The sequence below is a fragment of the Xiphophorus maculatus genome, chromosome 21 (genome assembly GCF_002775205.1).
Source record: "Xiphophorus maculatus strain JP 163 A chromosome 21, X_maculatus-5.0-male, whole genome shotgun sequence".
NCBI classification, from domain to species: domain Eukaryota; kingdom Metazoa; phylum Chordata; class Actinopteri; order Cyprinodontiformes; family Poeciliidae; genus Xiphophorus; species Xiphophorus maculatus.
The window spans coordinates 10199881-10224318 of NC_036463.1; the positions used below are offsets into that span (position 1 = coordinate 10199881).

Here is a 24438-nt window from a genome sequence, read left to right on the forward strand (position 1 = left end):
TTCACATCGTGTGTAACTGAAATAGCTTTATATGGATTTTGTGTGTGTCTCTGTGACACACACAAGACACACACAACCTCTCCCCAATTGACCACTGGACATGGGAAATATCTGCTATGCGACCCTGCGCGGATGAGCGTGGATACATGTGCATAGATGTGTATGGATGGAAAATAAAAAACCCTGTTAACAAGACGCTTATACTTCAGTCATTTTTGTCCTGACTGTATTTGTCTTCCTCAGCTGTGTAAAGATACTGAACAGACCATGACTCTAACGTTGCAGCTACTGAACAGTTTGAAAACAGACAAGAAATGGATGATGATGTCAAACACTGCCTGGTTTTCACTACCTCGGTGGTTCAGGTTCAACAGTCACATTGTGAAGCATTTGGTATCAGCTTACACACACCTGCTTTGGTACAGCTGGGCAACTATTGTTGTACACCAACTATTCACCATTAACCTGATAAATCTACATTTCTCTTTTACTCTCAGATTATTTGGTACCTTTGATTGTCAGAGTTTTTCTTCTCTTGGTCATTCTTCACTTTCACTTTGGGTAAGCTGAACGACTTTCTGCACTGCTGCGCATTTGGAGGACAGACTCGTCTATCGAGCAGGACGCTTTGTCTTCTCTTAAACTTCTGAAGTTGCTCCCAACCCTCTGTGCGGTTTTTTGCGCTTGGTTGGCCAAACCAGGTTGGCTTAGGTATGGTCTGCTTAAGAACAAGTGGAACATATTCGTTTTTAAATCATTTTGTCACATACAACCAAAAACATTAATGTATTTTATTTAAATCATTGCAATATATAGCTTTACCTTAACCCTAATCCTTACCCTACTTAACCTAACCCTATCCCTTTTTTTCTACTTAATTACTATTAATTACCATTTTAGGGATTCTCTTGCTTTGTTGGGGTTCTGAGCTTGATTCACAAGTAAGACTGTCATCCAACTCATTCATTTCCAACAAAGTCTTCTGTGGTCCGCGATCCTGAGACTCCCGGGTTGTGCGTATGGCAAATGAGATAGTGGGTTTTGCAAAACTCGATTTTACTGTCAAAATGCCCAGACAAAGATGGTCACTTTCACACAGTCAATCATTACTTAAATGTCACTTAGGAGCATCTCATACCTGGGGCTGGTGCTCGTATTTGTGGTTTCTCTGCCGGTAAGTAGTCCCCAGGGGAGATCAGGTTGTTTCTTTTGAGAAGATCATCATCGACACACCAGCAAAAGGTGGATTTTACTGAAAACAAACATGAGGAACAAGATCAGTTTTGAAATACCTGTCTCTTGAACTTTTCACATTTTTCTTATTACAACTTTAACAATCCTTGGATTTTTTTATGTGACTGGCTTACACAGTGCAGAACATATTTATGCAATATTTCATAAAACCACATTTAATTGCATTTACCACTATAAGTCTTCTGGTCTCAGCTCTGGACATCTACAGACAAAAATTCTAATTTCCAGTGGTGACACTGTGCCACAGATTCTAAATTGGATTTAGACTTGGACTTTGACTGGTCCATTCTGCCACATGAATATGCTCTAATTCACTACTTTGTAGATTTGACTGTGCGCCTAGGGTCTCTGTCTGCCCTCTTCCCTGAACAGATTCCCTATCTCTTTTGAACAAAAGCATCCCAACAGCATAATGGTGCTAGCACCGCGTTTAACATTGGTAGTTGTAGTTTCGCTGAACTTGTTCATACAACTATAAATCAGAGAGCAACTCACCTGGAAACATTGCATAATCACAACCATCTACAAGGTCTGCCTTCATCCTCTCACAGTTCCGGCTTTCTTTGGCAGCAGCCTGGGCTTTACCCTTACATATGTGATCCTCCATCATATCAGCCATTTTTATACACTGCTCATATTCAGAACGAGCCTATCAGTATAAAAAAAGAGAGAGAAGTTTCCTTTCACTCTGTCATACTAATAAACTTAAAAACTTTTGTTCCACTGGTTACCTGGTGCAGCTCCTTAACATATTTATCATGATAACTGTTTTTTCCCACATTTGTTTTGATGAGATTGGACAACAGATTCCCTTTCGCGATTATGTCTTTATTGTAAACCCCCTTGAAGACGCTCATTAATACATGAGAGATGTCCTGGGATAAAAGAAGAGGGATACAATTCATATGGAACTCACTTTATGGATTTCTTTCCCCAAATTAAAACATTCACAACTTACCTGTGACGTTCCCGACGAGGGTCTGTGACTGTCCATCAAGGGTTCAACGAAAGTGTCTTCTGTCATTTTCTTCTTCCAGTGCGCCTCAGAGGTAGAAACTAATGAAAATAGCGCCGAAAGATCGTAAAGTTAGAAATATACACCGTCACGTTAGGTCGTTCATGACCACATAAAGTGTACAATGACTAACTTTACAAGCTCAATACTTTTAGTAAATCCCGATGCCGTGGTTGGCCATGTGTGCGTACATGTCGTTGCTAAGCAACCACAGGTGGCGCACCGGATCTGAAAGCTGTCCGCATGTGACCTTTTGTAACAAACAATTACGTAATCAAGAAATGCTAAATAGTTTTACTCGTACATTTCCAAATCAATATAAATAAACAAATAGATAAAGTTTTCATCAATATGACAAAGGTAAGAGAGCAAAGTTACTGGAAAACTTCTTTACATAAACAAAACATTACATTTGATGCAAAACACAACAAAGTGAGCATTAGTACAAAAACATGTTATGAGATTCATTTTAAGGCTGTCTATAAAATTGGTATGGAAGGTATTTTCCGCCAAAAAAAAAAAAAGCTCTGTCTTGTACCTGAATGAAGACACTGATCATGCAGCACTTTTACAGTTAAGTGTAAGATAAAGGCAGAGATTTAATCACTAGAAACACACACACAAGAGAATTATCAAAATGTTAAAACCAAGTGACAGATAAAACAAGTAATTACTGGCAAAAAATAGTAATGAGGAAACAAAAGTGAGATAAATTAAGCAGTTATTGATATTAAGAAACTATGGAAATGAGATCACGAAAATTAGATTAGCAATAGAATGCAGGAAATAGAAATATAATGTACTTGTAGAGAGGTAAAATGTAAAAATTTGGAATAATTCTAAAATTAAGACCAGGCATAGTAAACATATAATCTAGAATGATAAAAAACAATACTTGGCATACTTATTATTTTATAAGAACAAAAATAGATAAATAGATCAAACAAAACTAAAACATAGTCGTGAGAAATGAGAGGTAATAAATAGTTCTAAGCTTTTACTGAAAGCCAGTCTGAAGAGATGTGTGTTTTTTGTGGTTGTAAAGACATTGAAAGTCTCAGCTGTGCTCATATTTCACAGCTGAGAGCTTCCATTAATTGATAAATACATGCAAGTATTATCAATATACTAAGATGTTTAAGATGCAGAAAACAACCTAATAGATTAACATTTTTTATTTAATACAATGGAATGATTGTGGCATGGTCTCCTTTATATTAGAAAAAAAGTACAACAACTAAAGGGTGTTATTCCAACAGGAACAGGATTCACTCCACCCACCAGGTGCTTTCACACATTGTAACATCTAACCAAATCATCCCTACAAGTTGGTCAAGTAAGAGAACCACACCACACAAAGAAATGTCCAAAACAACCCACATGATAAGTCTAAGTGTTGGTAGCAAACATGTGAACTATGTGTGATTCTCCAAATGGGTACATTTAGAATGAAAATACACAAAATACTCTCAACAACCAAGCAAGGATTTTTTGTATTTCAGCAGACAAAAATTTCAGTCAGCTGTCTGGATAACTTCAGTTATGCAGACCACATTCCCCGTGGTCTCATGCAAAAAGACTGGCCACTGCTTGAAAAGTTTAGTTTTAGTTGATCCGCTCATGAATGCCAATTGCTCTTGTTGCATAAGCCAAGATTCCTGAGGCGCCTGAAACAAAATCTTTAGTTGTGCTGATCTACTTATGTGGGTCTGAAGTGGGTTTCTCAAAGAGGGAATTGTTAGAGCTTTTTTCTTCTTCTTCATTTTATTTTACTTTACATCATTTCATGCTTTTTTTCTCCCTTTTTAATCAAAATAATTTTTGCAGTGAGTTTAGAGACACCACAATAATTAACAAACAGATAAATACGTATCCAAGCACTTTCATGTTTTACAATAACAAATGACCTGTGTTTACCTCATGCAGAAGTGATTCCTTTCCAAACATTTTCATGGACTAATGATAAGAATGGTTTGTTATGCAGAAGAGGTGTGGGGTGGAAGTACAAGAGCAGCAAGAAAAGGCAGGTCTCTAGAAGTTTTGAGCAACACTCAAAATTAAACCATGTGCACTCTTAGAGGCCACAGGAAAAAAAAGTCTAATTTCAGCATTATTTTAACGGTATCAAAACACCATCTTGACAACGATAAGGTTTGCACTGGATATATATGGATTATAAGTACATATTTTCTGGCTGTGTTTATAACATTCCTTCTGAAGGTGTAGCTTCTATCGGCAAGCATGGGGAAATGATGTAGTCACGAAAGACAGTGGAAGACTTGTCAAACTGGTGCTCAAGTGGGTGTGAACAAGCAGGGCTGGACTGGTATTAAATGTGCGCTTTGTGGGTTGGCTCAGAGGGGAGAAATAGAGTAGGTATTTTCCTCTTAGAAGAGTTGTGGGAATTTCCACTGAAACGGACAGGACCGTGCAGTAGAGGCAAACAGGAATTTTCTTCTGCTGTGGACGGGGATTGATTTTGTCTGGATTCAAAATGGAATCGGAAGGGGACTCTAGGATAGACGGTGAGTAGGGTGGAGATAGTGAAACTGTTCACTACATCATTGTGCACAACGTCTGTTAAAATGTTGTTTCTTGATCCACATTTGAAATACAGACTCTTTTTTTGTTGCTATATTAAATAAAAGACTGTGTTCATACTTTTAGTCCCAAAAATTCATATATGCAAAATAACAGCTGGTTTCATTGCCTTGAAATGAAAGCAGAATATTTGATTTTCTTGAAGACTGTTAAAATATCTTCATTTCCTGTTGCTATCAATTTGTCCAGTGAGAATTTGTAAGGTAAACAAATTTTAAAGAATAAAAACCTAATTTATAAACAGACATTAACTGAAATATCATATTATTTCAAGTATTTTAAGTTCATAGTCCTTGTGATGCTACTCATCATATTCAAGTAACACATATTTGATTGTAAAGTTCATCATCGTTTTAAATTCTTTTATCATTTTGTGTTTTATTTTCAATTCTGAAGTATGACATTGATAGTGTTAGTAGTATAACCAACAAACATTCCAACAAGGACAATATGAAAGGCATATTTTCTGAGCTGTGGTGAGTCAATGGCAGGTTCCCAAGTCTAATTCAGTGTATGCACCCTGGTTTAGTGTTTTGGATATTTTTCTAAAACATAAAGTGATTCTGATTCTAGATGAATAAATAAAATTCATATATAAACCAAACAGATTTAAACCCCAGAACCACAGAGTCAATTCTGTAACAGATAGGGCATTCAATATTTATTTTATTACTTTTGTAACCTAAATAATGTACTAACAAGGTGAAACCATGACAATAAAATAAACTTATGCATTCCGTTAAATATCTAAAGGACTAAATCTGTATTAAAATGTCACCAAAATAAGCCTAGAGGCGATCAGAATATGCAAAAGAAACATTTCTTTATTAAAAAGTTTTACATTAGACACTGCTGCTGTAATTCAAATAGTTACAAAGTTTTCAACTCATATAGCCTATTTATTAATCTATAGATCTGGTTTTAAATACATTTGAACAAACATGGCACTTGCACAAATTCTCCTCCATAAAAAAGACGTTAAGTCACAAGTCGAGTTTTTATTGATCGATTTCCATAATAGTGTTTTAAATGCTTTTGGAACTAATTATTTCAGTTATAATCCCCTATAAATTATCTACTGTACAACAGCCTGTTTCCTGCTCACTCACTACTGTTGTACAAAATACACAAAAAAGGTGATTGGAGGAGCTATTTGAGTGTGGTGAATGGGAACAAAGGTATGTCGTCTTAAGAACTTGTTTCAAGTGACTGGATGCATATGACGTAATAACAATAGCAATGCATTTGTCTAGTTTCATGTTTATGTTTGTTGCTCAGCTGACAGGCCTCTGCACCTTTGACACATATCATCCTTCTTCCAGTTCCACTGTCTCCTCTCTGTACTGTTGTACCAGTCATACGACTAGAGTAGGACACTAGAAGAGAAAGATTTTAATATTTGCAAGTATGTTAAAATTACAAGCTGTGACAAAAATCCCACATATGCATGCCAAAATGCCCTACTTCCTTTGCATAGACTATCCAGACTTTTGGGACTCAATTGCCATCATCACATCCTGTTATTTCACACAGTGAGTAAAAACAAGGTATTTGGTTTTGTTGGCGGACACAGCTGATGATCAGCATGCCCTGTCCTCGCTACGCCATGATTCATCTTTATGGCCAGTTTCAGGCTGGGGCAGTCTACTTTGTTGTGCCAGATCTGCTACTAATAACGGGTGATAGTTTTGGCTTGAATTCTAATCCACTCACTGTTTTGGAGTGATGGATTGGACACTTTTTTTTTGCATTATTTACACAATTGACTCCCACTTTTTTAGAGCATAATATCTTTTAGAAACACTTTAGAAGCACTTACAGCGCAAATGACTTTGTTTGAATAAAACTAGCAGAGCAAGTCATCTAACTGGTTCATTTAGGTTAAAAATTAACATAATTTTATCTCAAGCAAAAATTCAGAAAGCTTCCACAACTAGCTTTATGCTTTCAAAGAATATTATATTCATCACGTGACTTCACTGCCCAAACATGTTAGGGGAATGCTTTCCCTATCTGAGCCAGATGGGGATATTTAAAAAAACAATATATATACTAATTTATATTAGTAATTATTACAAATACTATAAAAAACAAAACTCACCAACGCTTTAAATGCGTCTTCATGTTATATGTGTTTATGAATTCATAAATACGAAATAGTACATGGGACGACGCAACGTCTAGCCAAACTAACCGCAGATACATTTAGCTACTGCCACACGGCGGCGCCATTTGTGTGTCTCACGTAGGGGTACGTACACATTTTCGAAACTTTTGCAAAGATAACAGAAGAACATTTTTATATTTAATTTATTTTGAGTGCAGTTGATCTTATTAAGTGTAGACGCTGAAATTAAATACTCACAAGAAAATAAAGTAAAAAAAAAAGAATCCACTATGTGTGTATCTTTCCCCAAAAAAGTTCAACCAAATTATAAATGTAACTTTGAGAATGAATTTATTTTCTACACCTACAATGTTTCTCCGAAGGACCAATTTACCCCCTCTCTGCGGTGAATATGGGTGCTATAACGAAGCAATACATTTAAAGACCCGCCCCGTGAGGAGAGAGAGAAAGAAAAAAAAAACTTAACCTCCCAGCTTTTTTCTTCCTTACCGAGCTCAAACTTTTACACCGAGCGGACTGTTACACAGCGATGTCTTGCTTCTGTCTACGTCCTAAAAGGACAAGCTCACAGGAGAAAGTATTTGAGGAGCACAAGAAAAAGGTCGCGCAGGAAAATGGGAAACGCCTGGGTGAGTCCTCTTGTTAAAGGTACACTTGGAGTCAGGGGCGCACGCGCTTTAGTTGTTGAGCCAACACAAACAGGAGCACCCGCGCATGCTCGGGGGTTGTGTTTGGAGAACTTGGATTTGGAAAATATGTTCCTCTTATTATTACGCCTCAGTAATCCAGTGTGTCCACATCTGGGTTTGTTATGTGGACATATGTAAATGGTTCTTAATCGCCTGGAGCGGTGCATTCTTTCTTCTGATGACAGACCAGGCTTCTGCCTGCCGCCTCTTAGACTGACACCCCCTGCACTCCCTTTTCGATGAGGGGAGAAAAAACAACAACAACACAAACACAGTGAAAATTCTCTTTGTTGTTTCCATTGAAACAACAAAGATCATTTGTGATCTCCTTAAACGCCAGGACAGGCCTATGACTATTATTGTTTGTGTATAAACAACAGAGACATTTAATCTTTTTCAGAACATCAGCTTTTAAAGAGATACGTCTTTTACTAGACAATGCCAAATGCTGAGGTTTTCTTTGAGGTCCAACCTTCCACTTCCATTTTTTTTTTAACATAGTAGATCACGTAAAAGAGAAAAAAAATGTGTTAACTGTTAAGAAACTAAATTACTCCTATTTATCTTTTTTATTTATTTAAACATATGGGTGCGTTTTGGATTCTGGCCTGACTCAAGGTTGTATGGGGCCTTAAACAGAATTTGATTTGCTGTGCCTCTTCAATGGTGTTGATGTTAAGAACATCACCACCATTAAAACACACTCACCAGTAACACCAGCTCATGCAGTAATCCATACAACAACAAAGAAGAGTGTCTGTGAAACCCCCGCCCCAGCAAATATCTATTTTTATTATTATTATTATTGATATACTTTATGAAATATATTTTTTATTTATTACTGATTTTCACATTAGAATTTTACAGAAGCCAGAATGCAGTTACTCAAATGTTACTTCTTTCTTGTTGGGGTTTTTAAACAGAAAAGAAGAAGAAGGAAAACAAAATCAAATATAAGTCCATAGCCTTGATATTGAAACATTTTTCACTCATCTAATTGTCACTGGCATCCTGAGGTAAACTCATGAATGTCTCAATATCCTGCGTTGCGGTATGTGTGTGGGGGTGGGCGTGTGTGTGTGTGTGTGTGTGCGTGTGTTTACTATTTGAAGATGAGGATACCTTGTATTGTAATTTGAAGTTTTCATTCTGCTGGGAAAAGCCATATAAACACACCTGCACCAACACTGTAGTTGCTGGTATTGGGTCTGGAAAGTGAATTGTTAGTTCCTTTTAACCTAAGAAATAAAGAGAGTATATATTTGTCTCTGGTCGCATTTTCTACTGTAAACTCCTCTCACTTACAAGGTTGTAGCAAGTGCTGATATTCCTCTAATTTCTTCGGGTTTTGAAAATGGAATAAAAAAAACTCCCTTGCTTAAATATAGTTATCGGCTCTATTTGTAAACAAACTGGGTTGAAATACAAACAAAAGATTGAACTCGTAGCATCACTTTATTTCTATGTTTATGAAAAATAATAATTAAAAAGAGATTTTTCTTTCCACTTCCACAAAGTAAACTTATAAATATTAAATTTCAATTTCAAGCAATTTTAAATCTTGCTAAAGTATTCATGCCCTTTGAGCTTTTCCACATTTGTCACGCTACAACCAGAACCTTCAATGCATGTTATGTAATTTTATGTGATAAACCCACACATGTGTACAATATGACTTGACAGAAAATACTTTTTTTTTTCCCCATTACAAATTAAAAAACTTTTCAGCTCTTTTTCTTCTTTTATGGTATATCTCTTCCAGCTTTTCTCATTCAGACTGTTGCTTTCCCTGTAGGTTTAGGGTTGTCCTGTTGGACACCATCGACCCAGTCTTAAGTCTTTGGTTGTCACTGAATTGGTTTTCTTACAGGATATACCTGATTTTAGTTCTATCCCTGATCCCATCAACTATGATCAACTTCCTTGTCCTTTCTGTAGAAAAGCACTCACATACCATGCATTTTGCTTGTGGGCCAAAGCATATAATTTTGTCCTAACTGTTGGCTTTATCTCTACATGGCTCATTGAAAAAATAAAAATGTGACTTTTATGGGGTTTTTTTTAGAGTTGATTTTTCCAAGATTGGAAGAAGCATGATTAACAGTTTTGTCAACAGATTTTCCCACCTAAATTATAAACTTCTGCAGTGATTTTGAAGTTACCTCCAATTCTGTGATATGAATTGAAGGCAATTGCTTGCACTGGATTTACATTATTAGGAGGAAGAGGGCTGACAATTGTTTGTCACATTGTTCATATTTTCATAGTAGAAAGGTTGAAAGAAAATTATCTTTCCTTTCCACTTCACAATTATGAACAACTTTGTGTTTTTGTAATACAAGTAAAATATGATGGAAGTTTGCATATGTAACATTACATAATCTGAAAATGTTCAAGAGGATGATTATTTTTGTAAGGCACCGAAGGTAAAGAGTTTCTGATATGAATCAACACAGTTGCTTTTTTGATCATGCACTTATCTTAACCAACCTTACCAGGGAAAATGCAGGGTAAGAGTGAATACCTTCTCTTCAGGTAATTTGAGAAAATCAACTAGCCATATTATTTCCCAGTAATTCTAAGAAACATCATGCCCTAGCTTGTCTCACATGGTTACAGATTTGTCGAGCCTTCCATCTGAAATTCATTACTCAGCTTTAAAAGAAGCACTCATGACTTGGGGGGCGTTCCTTGGATTCTGGAATTATTTCTTGTTTTCTTGGAATAATAAAACACACCCCTATGTTGTCAACTGAAAAGCTAAACTAACTAGGTCGGCTGTTTGACGTGTATGTTCAAAAGAATTCCTTCAATGCCTCCGGCGAAACCATAAACCACGTAACGGAGCTCAGGGTAAAATCTGTGGGAAAAGGCCTGTCACGCAATCTCGCTGGCAATCTGATAAAGCTAAAACAGGTTTCAATTCCAATTCTATTTTGTAGAAACCATGGCAAAAACTTATTGTTTGAAGTTGTATTGCAGATCCCAGCACCACCCACAAAATACTAAGCATTCTCTGCCCAGTATTAGTATGGCTTCACACATAGGGTTTGGCTTGTGAATCACTCTCAGCCCTAATAGGAAACTCTGCTACTGTTTTAGAACAAGCTGATATCTTTTGTATCCATCCAAGAGAGTCCATATAAAAATTCTAAGTTTATTATATTTAGCAGTTTGAGAAACAAGTAGTATCAAAAAAATTCAGTGATTAACTGTGATTAATTAACCCTCTGTGATTAACAGAAACTGCAGCTTGGTGCAATTCCAAATATTTTATTGATCTATTTTACAGTAGCATCAACTTAATATGTTTGCAGATTCAAGATGTACGGTAATTATTTGATGATAGAATGCTAAGAAAGTATGCTAAGAATGTTATGTCTTGCATGAACATAACATGCTAGTTCCGTTCGTGCAGAACATTCTACCCAGAGATCCCAGAGGAGGAGTTTTCTTTCTGTGTAGTTGTATTGCTAGTATTTCTACTAGAACTAAAGGAAGCAATAAGGCTGTACTTCAGTGTCTGTGGAAGCAGTGGCCTGATGGGTGAATCAAGCAAATAATATGGTTCTTTCATAGAAATGGAACGTGGAAATTGCACTTAGTATTTTTTTTTCATTTCAGAATAAGATGGAAAATGATGACTAGGAAAAATAAAAAAAACTATTCTTATTGTTTCCATTTTACTAAAGCCACTCTTTAAGGGATGAAAATCTACCTTGTGTCTCTCTAAGTTAAATGATCTTTTACTTGCAGATTATTTTGTAAATTGCAACTTGCAACTTCCAAACCTCAAGTAAGTCCACCCACGTATTGATGTTTCTAAGCATAGTTTTACAAAATGAACCTCATTCAAAATGAAACATACAAAATGAAATTGCACCTGAAGGAGAATTCTGAATATTTTATTGGGAAAACATAAAGAACATGATTAGGAACCAGTGACTTGAAAAAGAACGAATACCTCTTTTTCCACACTTTGTTACTTAACAATCAAGCTTCAATGTGATAGACTATCAAAAACTTGTAACAGGAAGAAAAACTCAAACAGCAACAAGAAAAAAAAAAAAAAACTGAAGGAAAGCTTTAAGAAGCCTGCTGTGAAACATGGTGGTGGCAGCATCACACTGTGGGCAATTCTGCAAGAAAACCAAAGAACCAGACTCTGGAGGAGGTTCTCTTTTCAACAGAACAACAACCCAAAGTAAAACCAATGACTTGTGAATGAATTTAAATGAATTGCTTACAACTAGTAAGCAATTCGGCCACTGATTTGTTGGCCACCGATTTATCGGTGCCGGTCTCCTTAATTTTGGGAGATCGGTGATTGGCCGATTTTTACATGTAAAGCCAATCTTATCCACCAATGTTATCAACCCCGGCAAAGTCTAAAGATCTACCACTGTGCTTTTCTTTTCTCCCATGAGAGAGGTTTGACTGACAAACCGGCTTACCAGGTCATGTCCGCACATTTACAGTTAACAGTCACCTCATTGTTGCCAATTCAGCAACTTTCTTGACATGTTGGCAAACATTTCAGAAAAAAAATGGTATCGGCCAAAATCGGAATCGGTAAGTTGGGCTTTTTAAAAGATTGGTGATCGGCGATCAGCCAGAAAACTGCAATCGGTGCACCCCTAGTTACAACAATGGACATTAAATTACTCTAGACCTAAATCAAATTGGGATTTGAAAATCAATATTCACAGAGATTCTCCACTCAAGTCTGGTGGACCCTGACTGATTTTTTTGGAAAGAAGAATGCACAAAACCTTTAACAAAACCTGTACTTCTTTTAGTCGTTTTTCCATACACGTCAAAGACACACATTGTGCTGAAAAACAGATAAATAAATAAAAAGCAATAAGCAAAAACAAGACAGCCCCTCAAAAAACATTTAGTCACAGGATGTGTAAACCAGGTGGTTACCTCTAAACGGTGCTTTGCTAAAATTATTATTTTTCTTTTCCACTTCTCCAATTTACCTGTTCATTTTAGCTTTGTAATAATGTCCAAACATTCACAATAATTCTGATATTTCCTCTTTTGTTCCAAATTGTCTAGGTCTAAAAGATGATGATGACCTTCAGTTCCTGCTGGCCGGCACGAAACTCATCAAGATTCGCTCAAAATCCTGGCAGAAGAGCCGCTACTTTAGTCTGATGGAAGACTGTAGGACTATCTTGTACTCATCTAAGAAGCTTTTCAAAAAAGACCAAACCTGTGAGTTTCATATTTCTTTTATCATATGATTCATAAAAATGAGATAAGTCTTGCTAAAGAAAAATTACCTTGTGCAGTACATCTTGCTTCTTCATTGTTTGGACACCCCCTGGCTTTTACTGTGTCAACTAAGAGCACCCCTTTCAGATCAAAACAAAAGCTTCTTGCTTCATAGTGTGCACACACACGCACCCATCCCTCAAATTCCTCAGGCGATTATGTGAGAAATGTTGGTAGTAGAATAAAAACAGCTCACACATTCATCATGGTTGGGGCAAGAGTCAGACTGGAAAAATCTAGTGTACATCCTGACTATGTGTGTGCCCGTTTGAATTATTTTCCTTCTTCTGGTCCAGTGATCCACTGTCAGACTGAGAATCTTTTTCTGGGTCTTTGGTGACTCAGGTTTCCCTCCCACCCCAGTGACAGTCAGTGCTGCCAGGACTGATAACCTCTGTCCCAAAGCCTGAGCTTAGAACAACAACAGAACCCGAAACTGGTCTTAAGGTGGTCAGTGTTTTGTTTTACGTCTCTACAGCATGTTTTATTGTTTTTGTGCCAGAAAGCCAAAGTGACAGCTCATCTCAAAAGTGTTGAGGTTTACTGGGCAAAAGACTGCGAGTGAAACAAATCCTGGTTTTAACCACATTTGAAAAGAGATGTTTAGAGACCAGTGTATGCGTACTTTTTAATTTTATCAGTTTAAAACCACAAAGTCAAGACTGTAAATCTGCATCGATGTTTAGTCTGAATTATGGAGAGAAATTATCTTGAATTATGTACAGCCATGGAATATTATCTTTTAAATTTCCTAGTATTTCAAAGACTTCGTATTATCATGCACTAACAGGAAGATGAACACACCCACAGCATCACATTTCCACCACTGTGGTTAACAGCGTGTATCTGTTGTTTGCACATTCTACCTTTCTTTCATGCGAAACTCGTTTCGAGTGCTTTGACTTGTTGTTAGCATGTAATAGCTGTTATAAAGTCTCAGCAACTCAAACACTTCTCTAACAGAGAAAACATTGGAGACCCATAAAATGTAATCTTCTTTTGTATTTAGTTCACTTCTAGTGGTGGCAGGATAAGATTGCTCTAACTGTAGATGTGAGGAAGTTTACCCAATTAGAGGCAAGTAACTATTTTTTGATTTCTGAAGCTCAACACACTTTTGCTTTACTTGAATATTTTCCATCTTTCCCATTTTAAAATTAAGGCTAAAACTGAGATCATTTTTTATTGCGTCATACCATAATTGTTGTTTTACTGTAAAACTGGAATCTTTCATTGAAAACTAAACATTATCAAATTAGCATGATTGTTTTAACCGCAATGACATGTTGAAACGTATCCAAGACGATATGTTAATTGTAAAAAATGCAGCATTAAAATCTAGCAGAAAAAGTACGCATTGAGCTAGACAAGAACTTAGCAACTAAGCGTAGTTAAATTTGCTAAGAAAGAACATTTCTCTCTCACAACTTAACCACCCTTGGAAAAAAAAATTAAACAGTATTCAAATTAACACATCTTTCTTTGCGGGAACACAATATAGCAGTAACATATTTGCTCCACTTCTGACTAGTACTAGTAGTTGTTTATTGTGGTCATTTCCTGACTTATGAAGATTAACACACACATGCTTTGCGTGAATAGCAGCCTCTCTTATCTTACCCATTTTGAAAACTAGCTAAAACAAATTGGCCTCCTTGTCATGTTACATTTATACCCCATAGAAACAGGGAGTCATAAATTTCTACTTAAAATTTTCTAGAGAATCATCAGTATCTTAGCTGCTAAGTACAAATATACTTCCATTAAGTGCTGCAGCAACATGGATGGATCTACAGATCTACTGCTTTCTTTCATTTTCTGAATGAATGCTTTCGCATTGAGAAGAAGTCCCTGAACAAGTTTAGATGAAATCAAAAGCAGATATTTTTGTCTGGTAGTCATGACAGTATAGAGTGAAAAATGCAGGAGACGCAGGTTGACATATTAAACACCAGTTACTGTCAATCACTTAAACTAGTTCTTTGCTCATGAAAAAAAAATATTTCATTAAGTTGAATTTCTTTTGTCATACAAATAATTAACCTCATTTATCTCTCTTTAAAAACTTGAAAGATTCTTAACAATTTCTTTATTCATCCAGCACACCCCACAAATGTACTTTTAAGTTGTAGAGTGTTTTGTCTTGCTGTTTGTTAAAAAATTACACTGAACGAGAAATCTGCTCCAGCTGTATTTGTTTGCAAATGTCTGTTCAGATAAGTACTGTAAGCATGTGTACTTACCTTTCAGTGTTCAATTCTTTAAACAATATTGGCCAGTCATCTAATACTAGCACTGTAGCTGAACTTTTCTTTGTTTTTATCACACGGTCAGTAGTTTCTCTTTAGTGTGATTACATCATGTGTGTTGGTACCTGCTCTTCTGTAAATTAAGTTGCTCAACAAAGGATCTGTCTTCCAGTGTATGGGCAGAAACAGGCTGCATGTGTAGAGACCTTCAGTCATATTGTCTGAGTCACACTGATGATAAATCAGCATAACAAAACCCCTTATTACTATTTTTATTAAACCATGTTTGCTAGTTGGACAAAGCAATAAGCGATGTCATCAATCAACTGCATCGCAATAATTAAAGGACTTTATTATGTGTTTACAAAGTATCCTATTTTCTTATTTATTTACTTTTTTTTGTAGAGAAGGACAATCTCTCACTTATTAAGGCTCTTGAAATTTGATATTTCTTAATTATTTAATTAAACAAGCTTGAACAAGGACCCATGTTGATATTTTTCACCACCCAAAACACAAATAATATTAAGGGAGGTAAAAAAAAATGCTGAAAGATTATTTCGAGAGAACCAAATTATGACACTTTAACGCAATAATGTATTTTAATGTGATCTTTACCAGACAAGTGATAAGTATGGCGTGTGATATATCTGGAGCAGTTATTACTATTATGCTTATTACTTTGAATACTCTTGTACGTTTTATACTCATCTTTACCAGATGTCCTCTGTCATCCTCTGTCCACTTACATTTTGTCTCCCAACAAAGATGCAAACACTCAACGTTGTTGTTTTCATATTGTTTTTGCTTCTGAACATCAAGTGAACCTCTCCCTTAGATGATCATTTTATTCTCCTCTTTTTATAAGCTGTTGTGGTGCAAGGAAAACCTTATTTAATCGATTATTGATAAAGCGGGAAAAGCATTACTGTAAATTTGATCTAATTTTTCCTCTATAATACTGGAACTGTGATCAAGTATCAAGTCTGCATTAGTTCCAACATAACCCAGCGTAGAAATACAAGAGAAGAAAGAGGGCGAAATCAAGAGCAGTGAGAAAGAAAACAGTTTGCCTCTCTTTTAATGATAGCAGATGTCATGGGGTCATGATGTCTGCTGTTGCTTGCTACTGGAAGTAATAAATCTGACTTTTCTGTTAGCAGAAACAGGCAGGCCCATGGCCCTGAACTGGACAATCATTTTGTACTTCTTCAGAATGGTCAGATTGCCAGTCCGCCCCTGCCTGAAGACTCAGGAATGCCAATTGCACGTGATAAGGTTGTTGTGTTTAAATCTAAACGGTCCAGCAATATTTTGAAAGGTCTTAGAGGAAAGGAGTTCTGTGACGTGAAAGGTCTAATCTGTGTGTTTGTGTGCAACACATTACCCACCTCTACACTCTCAAACACTTCTGTTAAGCACCATTGTATCTTTTTGCATCATTTCTATTCTCACTCACTCTCACTTTTCTTTTAATTTGCTTGGTATCAACCATTTCCACATTGAGGTGGGCTCAGACTTCTTGGAAGCATGTGACTTTTCTCAAACACTTATGTAAGAGGCCACCAAAGGCAGCTCCCTCATAAACAAGAGTTATCTTGTGGATAAGATACAAAAACAGTCTTTGTTGTAACCAAAGAGAAAAGTATTATTTCACAGCAAGATAATGACAGGAGGAAGGACTGTGCATTAGGTGATAAGAATGCCTGATGGGTACTAAGTGCTTAAGACCAGATCTTAAATTACAAATAAAGCTATCGCTCTCAGACAACTTTGGAATGATTTATTTTAGAAGAAGTCCAAAATCCTTTATAAATAATTTCACGTCAGTTTTAGATCCCAAACGCTGTCTTAAACTTGCTGTAAGTTTAAAAGTTCAAATGAAGTTGGCTTATAATTAATTAACATAGCCATGTTGTCATTTCTAAATCCAGGTACTAACAAATGTCCTGCTTTCTCCACACAGTCCTCATTGATGACATTGAATCTGTGCGCAAGGGCCGCCAGACCGAAGGACTCCAAAAATACACGGACCCCTCCGAGGAAGAGATGTGCTTCTCTATCATGTTTAAGGGTCACAACAAGTGCCTCGACTTCATGGCGGACTCTAAAGAGGAGGCCGATCGGTGGGTCTCCAGCCTGCAGAAGCTCATTAACCATGTGGACAACCTCAACAAGAAGCAGAAGAGGGAACAGTATCCTTAATGTGATTTGATTTCAATTTTGTTTGATTTATTTCATACATACACCATCTGGTTTGTTAATTTAGTTTGTTTAGAATGTTGTTTTGTGCACAGGGACATGTAAAAGCACATATGGTTGGTGAGTTTTGTCACAACCAGTAAGTTCAGTTGTGCATATATTTATGCATTTACGTATTTTTGTATGTGTGTTATACATTATACAAGGGTGCATCAGTTGAGATTTGGGCTCTAATATGGTGCTCTGTACAGTTATTTTTTGCAGTTTTGTTCTTCTGTTGTAAACTAAATCCTTACATCTGAGTTCCAGTTGGTTTATCAGCTGCATGCGAAAAGCAGACAAGAACAAAGACAACAAGCTAACCCTGAAAGAGCTGAAGCATTTACTGCGACACGTCAACATTGAGGTGAATGACACCTATGCGGAGGAAATATTTAAGGTGTGGCACTCTCAAATTTCTTTTCTTTTTGAGTTAAACCAAATCAATAAAGTTAGCAGTTTATTGAAGTCCCAATATGCTTATGCAGAAATGTGACACGTCAAATTCGGGTACCCTGGAAGACTTGGAGATCGAGGAATTTTATAACCACTTGACAAAGCGGGAGGAGGTAGATGTGATCTATGCGAAGTATGCTGAAACACAGGGTGAAATGAGCGCCGGGGACCTGCTGAATTTCCTACTGAATGAGCAGAGGGAGCAAGCGACTATGGAGAGTGCGCTCAAGCTGATTGAGAAATATGAATTGGACGAAGCAGGTTGGTAAACTTGGAGCGGGACTGTTAGTTTTCAAAAGTTCAATTTTCACCGGATTTGCCTTGCTACATGGGTTATTCAACTTATTGTGCTCATCCTCATAGCAAAACAGAAGAAGCACATGACTAAGGATGGCTTTATAATGTACCTCAACCAGGAGGATGGATCCATCTTCAACCCAGCTCACTCACTGGTGTATCAGGACATGAGTCAGCCCCTCAATCATTACTTCATCTCCTCCTCACACAACACCTACCTGATGGAGGACCAACTCAAAGGACCCAGCAGCACAGAGGGCTATGTAAAGTAAGCATTTCAATACTGTTTGTTGTTAGACGAAAATTAGAAAACGCCCTCGGTTTTAATCTGCTGTCTGGATTTTGCAGGCCTGACATTTCATGAGTCTGTCCAACAATTATCTACTTTGCTTAATGCGCAATTCAATGAAATCTTTACCTATATCTTTTTGTTCTCAGTGAGTTAAAGATTTTGGACAAGTCTCTGTCTCGTTTTCAAAAAAAGCTGTTCTACTGAGTTAGCGCTTTTCAGAGTGCCCAACGATTTGTTGTTGTACAGAGATGAAGAGGGACCTTGATCCTTGTCTCTGTGGATCATTCAGTGTAACTTGGGTCAATTAAAATGTGGGGCGAACATAAATAAAATTTCTGTCGTAAACTCAAACCTTAAAGCATGTCCAGTTACTCTTAAGCATAGATTTTGGCTGGTGTTTGGCTTAGCCATATTATTTCTACTTTATCTGCTTTCCCTACTACACTGACGATGTTCAGATTTTTATTACATATGAATCCCAGTGTTTGCTGGAAGTTTTAGTTCATGTTTGAAACCTTGTCAGATAAGTTTGTTCAATTGAATGAGGAGCAAATGAAATTTGTTTAACATATTATATGGTCCTCCAGACTGATAAAAACGTGACTATGCTTTCTGCACAGGTTTACCTCAGTATTATATTCTGGGGCTGGGTCTTGAGTGTAATTTATTATTTGATCCAAATGACAGAAGTGCTGCTTATATCCAACCTTTACTAATGAAGGAAAGTGAGAGCTATTAAATACACTGCTGGCATAAGAAGGATTAATCATAGTCATAAATCCTTGCATACCTTAATAAAACTTGATTATTCGCTGATTAGTGTGGACTCCCCACATATGTCTAGTTGTTGTTTCAGTTAAAAGGAAACTGATCAAATGGATGGAAAGGTAGTTTTACTCACTCCTCTTCTTGCAGCGCATTGATGAAGAGTTGCCGTTGTGTGGAGCTGGACTGTTGGGACGGGCCAAATGGAGAGCCTGTAATTTATCATGGCTACACTCTAACATCAAAAGTCCTTTTCAAAGACGTCATCAGAGCCATCAAAGACTATGCCTTCAAGGTAAATAAAATGTTTATTTTGTCTCTAGGAGAATAAAAAGCTTTGAATGTTGATGGTTGATCTTTTGCTACCCAGACATCTCAGTACCCTGTGATTCTGTCCCTGGAGAACCACTGCACGGTGGAACAACAAAAGCTCATGGCCCATCACTTAATCAACATCCTGGGTTCTGCTTTGGTCAGAAAGCCTTTGGGTGACACCATGCCCACCAACCTCCCCTCACCAGAGGTATGTAACCATAAACCTAACCTGAGTTAGGTTTAATTCAGTGTGAATCCTTACTATAAATATTCTTTATAATTAAGAACTGCTCTGCCAGGTTTTTCTCTTTCCAGGTTACTTGAGTGTTAAAAGCTAAGGGGAAATGAATGAAACTAATCTGATTAAACTACAAAAATCTTACCCAAGTTGGAGTGAAATAGACAATTGTTCTTGTGGTCTTCTAGGTATAAGATCTAAATGGTTTGGAACTCCAGAAGGAACATTGTTGGTTATTTTTCCAAATATATGAAGCTGGACAAACTTGACTGAATGAGGACTTTGCTACTTTGATGCTTAACAAATTCCCCACATTTTCTCCTAAAGATATTACAGAAAATGCGATTTATAGGAGTTACTGAACACAAATGTAATCTCAAAGGGTGGGGTGGAGGCAAAATAATATTTATTGGATGCCTGTGGCACTCTTAGCCTTAGAGGATTGTTTTACAACACTGGAATGAGTTAGCAAAACCACATGCTCTTTGCTGTACAAAATTAAGAAATATGTTTCCTTGTTTGCCTTGGGATCCTTCATGACAGATTTTAATAATTGTGCAACAAAACATTGAAGCATATTTTGTGTTTGTGTTTAGGAGCTGAAAGGCAAGTTCCTCGTCAAGGGCAAACGGCTGAACAAACTGGATGCCGTGTTCTCCAACAACAACACTGTTGAAGAAGAAACGGTGTCTGAGGAGGATGAGGCTGCGGATTGCAAGGAGAACAGTCAAAAAGCAAAGTCAAAGGTGAGTCACGTGATTTGTACCTGTTTATAAAATCTAAAACATAAAAGAAAATGAAGAACTGGTTTGACTAGTCATCCATTTTCTTTCAGAAATCAAAGATCAAACTCGCCACAGAACTGTCAGATATTGTTATCTATTGTAAGAGTGTCCATTTCGGTGGGTTTGAACATGCCAAAGACAACCAGAGCTTCTATGAAATGTCATCTTTGAAGGAGAGCAAAGCTTTGCAACTGGCTGATACTTCAGGTAAATTAAGAAACTATCAGTGCTTGTGAGAACTGCAAAAAAACTCCAGGAATCTAAAGATTTGCCTACTATACAGAAAAACTAGAATAAGGGTAACAACAGAATATGGTACCTACTCAAAAATTTAACTATAACACTATATTAGAAGATATGTAGTCATTCTGTTCTCACAGTCTGTGATTAAATCAGATCAAACTGTCAGCTATGATTGCTACAATTAATCAGATCATTCTTGATGCAAGATAAAGATTAATTTGTAATCTAAAGTCAGATTTTCTGAGAGAGTGTCACCTCAGACAGCTGCCTGCATTAAACAAGTGTTTATGTTTATGTTCTCCTACAGCCACTGCCTTCATTCATCACAACATGGACAAACTCACCAGGATCTACCCAGCTGGCTCCAGGACGGACTCCTCCAACTACAACCCTGTTCCTCTGTGGAACGTTGGCTGCCAGATTGGTATTCTCCCTAAAATTCAGTTTAGAATATAATAGAAAATTCTTAGCCTACCGAATAATGAGCAGTGCTTTACTCTGATCCTTTATCTGACTTTTGTTTTAGTGGCGCTGAACTTCCAAACTCACACTAAAGAGATGCAACTTAATCAGGGCCGGTTTCGGCCAAACGGATTTTGCGGATACATCTTGAAGCCCGCATTCCAGAGAAGCCTGTCGTCTCAGTTCAATCCCCAATCTCTTACCAATGGGCCATGGCTACAGAAGAAGATCCTCCATGTCATGGTGAGAGTTAACCCCAAAAATGTTGCTCCTGGTTTATCTGGTTTAATTCTCCTTAGGTGTGTGTGTGTGCATGGTTGTTTGTCCTGTCTGTAGTAATGACTTGATGATTTTATTCTAAATATTTTGTCTCTTAACACAACAGGTGATCTCAGCTCAGCAATTGCCTAAAGTGAACAAGGACAAAGAGAAGTCCATCGTTGACCCTCTGGTGAAAGTGGAAATTCAGGGGGTCGCAGCAGACAACGCCAAGAAGATGACGAACCACATCGAAAACAATGGTGACCGTAACCCACAGATGTGAACATGCACATCTCAGTGGATTAGAGTTTCATTGAAAAATTACTTTTTCTGTTAATAAATGATTCACAAGCACTTTGCTACCACGCTTTTATCCCTGGGCTACACAGTGGCACAGTTTGTAGCATTGTTCCCTTGCAGCAAGAAGGTCCTAGATTCAAATCCTGGCCCGGGGTCTTTCTGCATTTAGTTTGCATGTTATTCTTCCACTAATCTTTCCATTAATGTGATTAATACAGCACTCTGTGAACAGCCAGTTTACTTGTCCATGACTTTGTGTCCCACCCTCATTGAGGAGGGTGTCAATGACTAAGTCTTCCTCTTGACTTAGTCAAGAATCATAAAATACACCTAAAATAACAATTATGTCTAAATATCTTCGCTTAACATTTTTTGTAGATGATGAATTGATCATTTCTAAAATAAGACTTTCAATGATATTCTAATGGATTCCAGCATGCATTTGTGCATGCGTCACAATAAACGAGTGTGCTGCTGACCTAAAGATCTGCTCCTTGCAGGGTTCAACCCCATGTGGAATGAGAAATTTGAGTTTCCTATCAGCGTTCCCGAGCTGGCCTTGTTGCTGTTTGTGGTGGAGGACTATGACACAGCATCCCAGAATGATCACATTGGGCAGTACTGTCTGCCGCTCACCAGCGTTCAGAACGGTAGGAAACTACAGCAATATATAGAAGTGTGACAGAGGTCAAATACTCTTTAGAGGACACTTATTGGCAAGGAAATATTAACACATCAGAGTATTTCACTTAATAAAATTTTATGTTTTTGACATTTTCTAAATCATATGACTTCTGTTGCACAAAAATCTGCTTTGCTGACGAGGCTGAAGTTGACTTCCTCTTTCCAGGATATCGCCAGGTCCCATTGCTCACCAAGAAGGGCGTCAGCATTCCCTCTGCAGGGCTGTTTGTGCATATCATGCTCATGGACCAGCAGTAAGATATTATTGTAAGCAGTAAGCCTTCATGCAATCAGGGACGAGTTTGAACAGGAAACGACAGAGCAGTGACTAAGTATTGCAACTAGGTCGGATAAAACCTCATATTGGGAACCTTCTGTCTGTTTTTTGTTATTTTCTTTGGACATATTTGTTTTGAGCTATTGTTAATTTTTACTATTATTATGGGAAAAGGAGAGTCATTGAAGCTGTGAATGAATGAGAGGGTTAGAAGTTATTTCATGACAGTCATTTAACTGTTTTATGCTCCCGTAGGAGAATAATTATTGTAAGTTTTACATAGGTGCCTTCTTCTAACATGCAGTGCAATCTCTGAGTCTTATTATATCATCACCTTCTTTAAATAATGGCCCAAGTCATTGTTTGCTAAAAGGGATTTTGGTATAAAGGGATTTTTTAGTTTTGGCTAAGAAGGCCATGATTTTAGGAATGTGACAATATCAAGGAGCAACCATTTGTGCATTTATTGTGTTTTTTCTAGACTTTGTAAGTAGAACAAACCTTAATATATATAATTGCAAGGGTCTGCACTAGGCATGGGCTGGTTACAGACATCAAGTAACACCAAAGTGTTTAAAGGTCACAAAATGAAAATTATAGACATTTTCCTGAGACGCCACACCAAATGAATCTGGTCCAGGTCCTTGACCTGTTGCTTCTCACTGCCACTCTGTTTACTACACTGAACAAAGTTTACTAACTTTGGGACTTTTAGTTTAACTTATGTTTCTGTTTTTAACATCTCTTTATTCTTTATTTCTCTATAGCTTACCAAAAACAATCTAAAGCTTAGTTTTTGCTTGGGATTTGTCTATGCAAATTAGTATTTATTTCTCTTTATTGTCTACATTGGGGTTCAGGTTTCTTTCCTGCTTTTTTTTTATTTGCTGTCGCCCTCTCCTCTGTTCAGCTGATCCAATACTTCATCTCTCCCATGCCTGTGTTTTCCCTCAGGCTGTTCCTCATCTCTTGATTTGTACTTCTGCATTAATACTCTTCGTTTCCCTGTTAGTTGGATTCTCACATGTTCTGAACCCACTAGATCTTTCAGTAAGGCTTTTGTATTTCTTTCATTAAACATTGCCATCATACTGTTGTCTTGCCTGCATTTTAGTCCGACCCTGGAAATCAGACAAGCGGTATTTTGTAAGGAAGGCTGGTAGCTGTTACACGTTCCAAGGGTTACTTTATGAGCAGAATGGCAAAAGGGTGCAATAGTATACATATTAGGGACTTAAAAACGACCAACTTTGTACATTTTTGTTGTAATTATTTGAAATGTTATTTTGGTGTGACACTCTAGTCCATGCCTAGTTTGTTGTTATTTTACTTTCTTAAATAGCAATAATCTTATGTCTTTAGAGAGTTTATGTGCCTTTGTTCACCTTTTCTCAAGTCAAAGTCTTTGACCATAGGTAAAACTGTCTTATAATTTACATTTTAGACATCATGACTAGATCGTACATAGTTACAGTTAATGAAACTAAACTTAATGTCCTGTATTATAATTTTCTTCTCAGTGCTTGTTTTAGTGACAACTTTGTGCCTCCAACATGTTAGCCCTTGCACTAGTTCACGAATAAAAGCAGCTTTACTCTCTCAG

At 37.1% G+C, this 24438-nt stretch overlaps 2 protein-coding genes across 7 annotated transcripts in view; one reads left to right on the forward strand and one right to left on the reverse strand.

The window, feature by feature from the left end:
• The window catches only part of dlec1 (deleted in lung and esophageal cancer 1), a 29646-nt gene extending 12469 nt beyond the window's left edge, over nt 1-17177 (reverse strand). For 2 of the 5 annotated variants that reach the window (XM_023326610.1, XM_023326609.1), the window contains exons 1-6: nt 2213-2447; nt 1986-2129; nt 1750-1903; nt 1139-1252; nt 893-1059; nt 510-721 (exon numbers count right to left, since the gene is read on the reverse strand). In XM_023326610.1, the coding sequence (XP_023182378.1) occupies nt 510-721; nt 893-1059; nt 1139-1252; nt 1750-1903; nt 1986-2129; nt 2213-2278 (857 nt within the window). In that variant the 5' untranslated portion in view covers nt 2279-2447. Of the gene's footprint in view, nt 1-509; nt 722-892; nt 1060-1138; nt 1253-1749; nt 1904-1985; nt 2130-2212; nt 2448-7487; nt 7577-12978 lie in introns of those variants that run through there. The other 3 variants (XM_023326608.1, XM_023326607.1, XM_014476239.2) reach the window with 3 other exon arrangements.
• Nucleotides 4627-24437, forward strand: plcd1 (phospholipase C delta 1). Of its 2 annotated transcripts, none has more exons than XM_023326613.1 (15): nt 4627-4794; nt 12752-12910; nt 17186-17414; nt 17731-17860; nt 17949-18177; nt 18280-18481; nt 19421-19565; nt 19641-19793; nt 20420-20569; nt 20659-20815; nt 21159-21275; nt 21378-21556; nt 21699-21834; nt 22375-22524; nt 22725-24437. In XM_023326613.1, the coding sequence occupies exons 1-15, from the start codon at nt 4764-4766 to the stop codon at nt 22814-22816; spliced, it is 2259 nt and encodes a 752-aa protein (XP_023182381.1). In that variant the 5' UTR covers nt 4627-4763; the 3' UTR covers nt 22817-24437. The 2 variants fall into 2 exon arrangements, with proteins under 2 accessions (XP_023182381.1, XP_005797944.1); XM_005797887.2 differs by lacking the exon at nt 4627-4794 and adding an exon at nt 7463-7627.
• The last annotated feature ends 1 nt before the right edge of the window (nt 24438 follows it).

Bases quoted from the DNA above. Each gene is read 5' to 3' on its own strand.
- plcd1 (XM_005797887.2), top strand. From the start codon at position 7,528: ATGTCTTGCTTCTGTCTACGTCCTAAAAGGACAAGCTCACAGGAGAAA. The intron at 12,911-17,185 runs GTGAGTTTCATA...TTCTCCACACAG, and splicing joins TTTCAAAAAAGACCAAACCT to TCCTCATTGATGACATTGAA. The intron at 18,482-19,420 runs GTAAGCATTTCA...CTCTTCTTGCAG, and splicing joins AGCACAGAGGGCTATGTAAA to CGCATTGATGAAGAGTTGCC.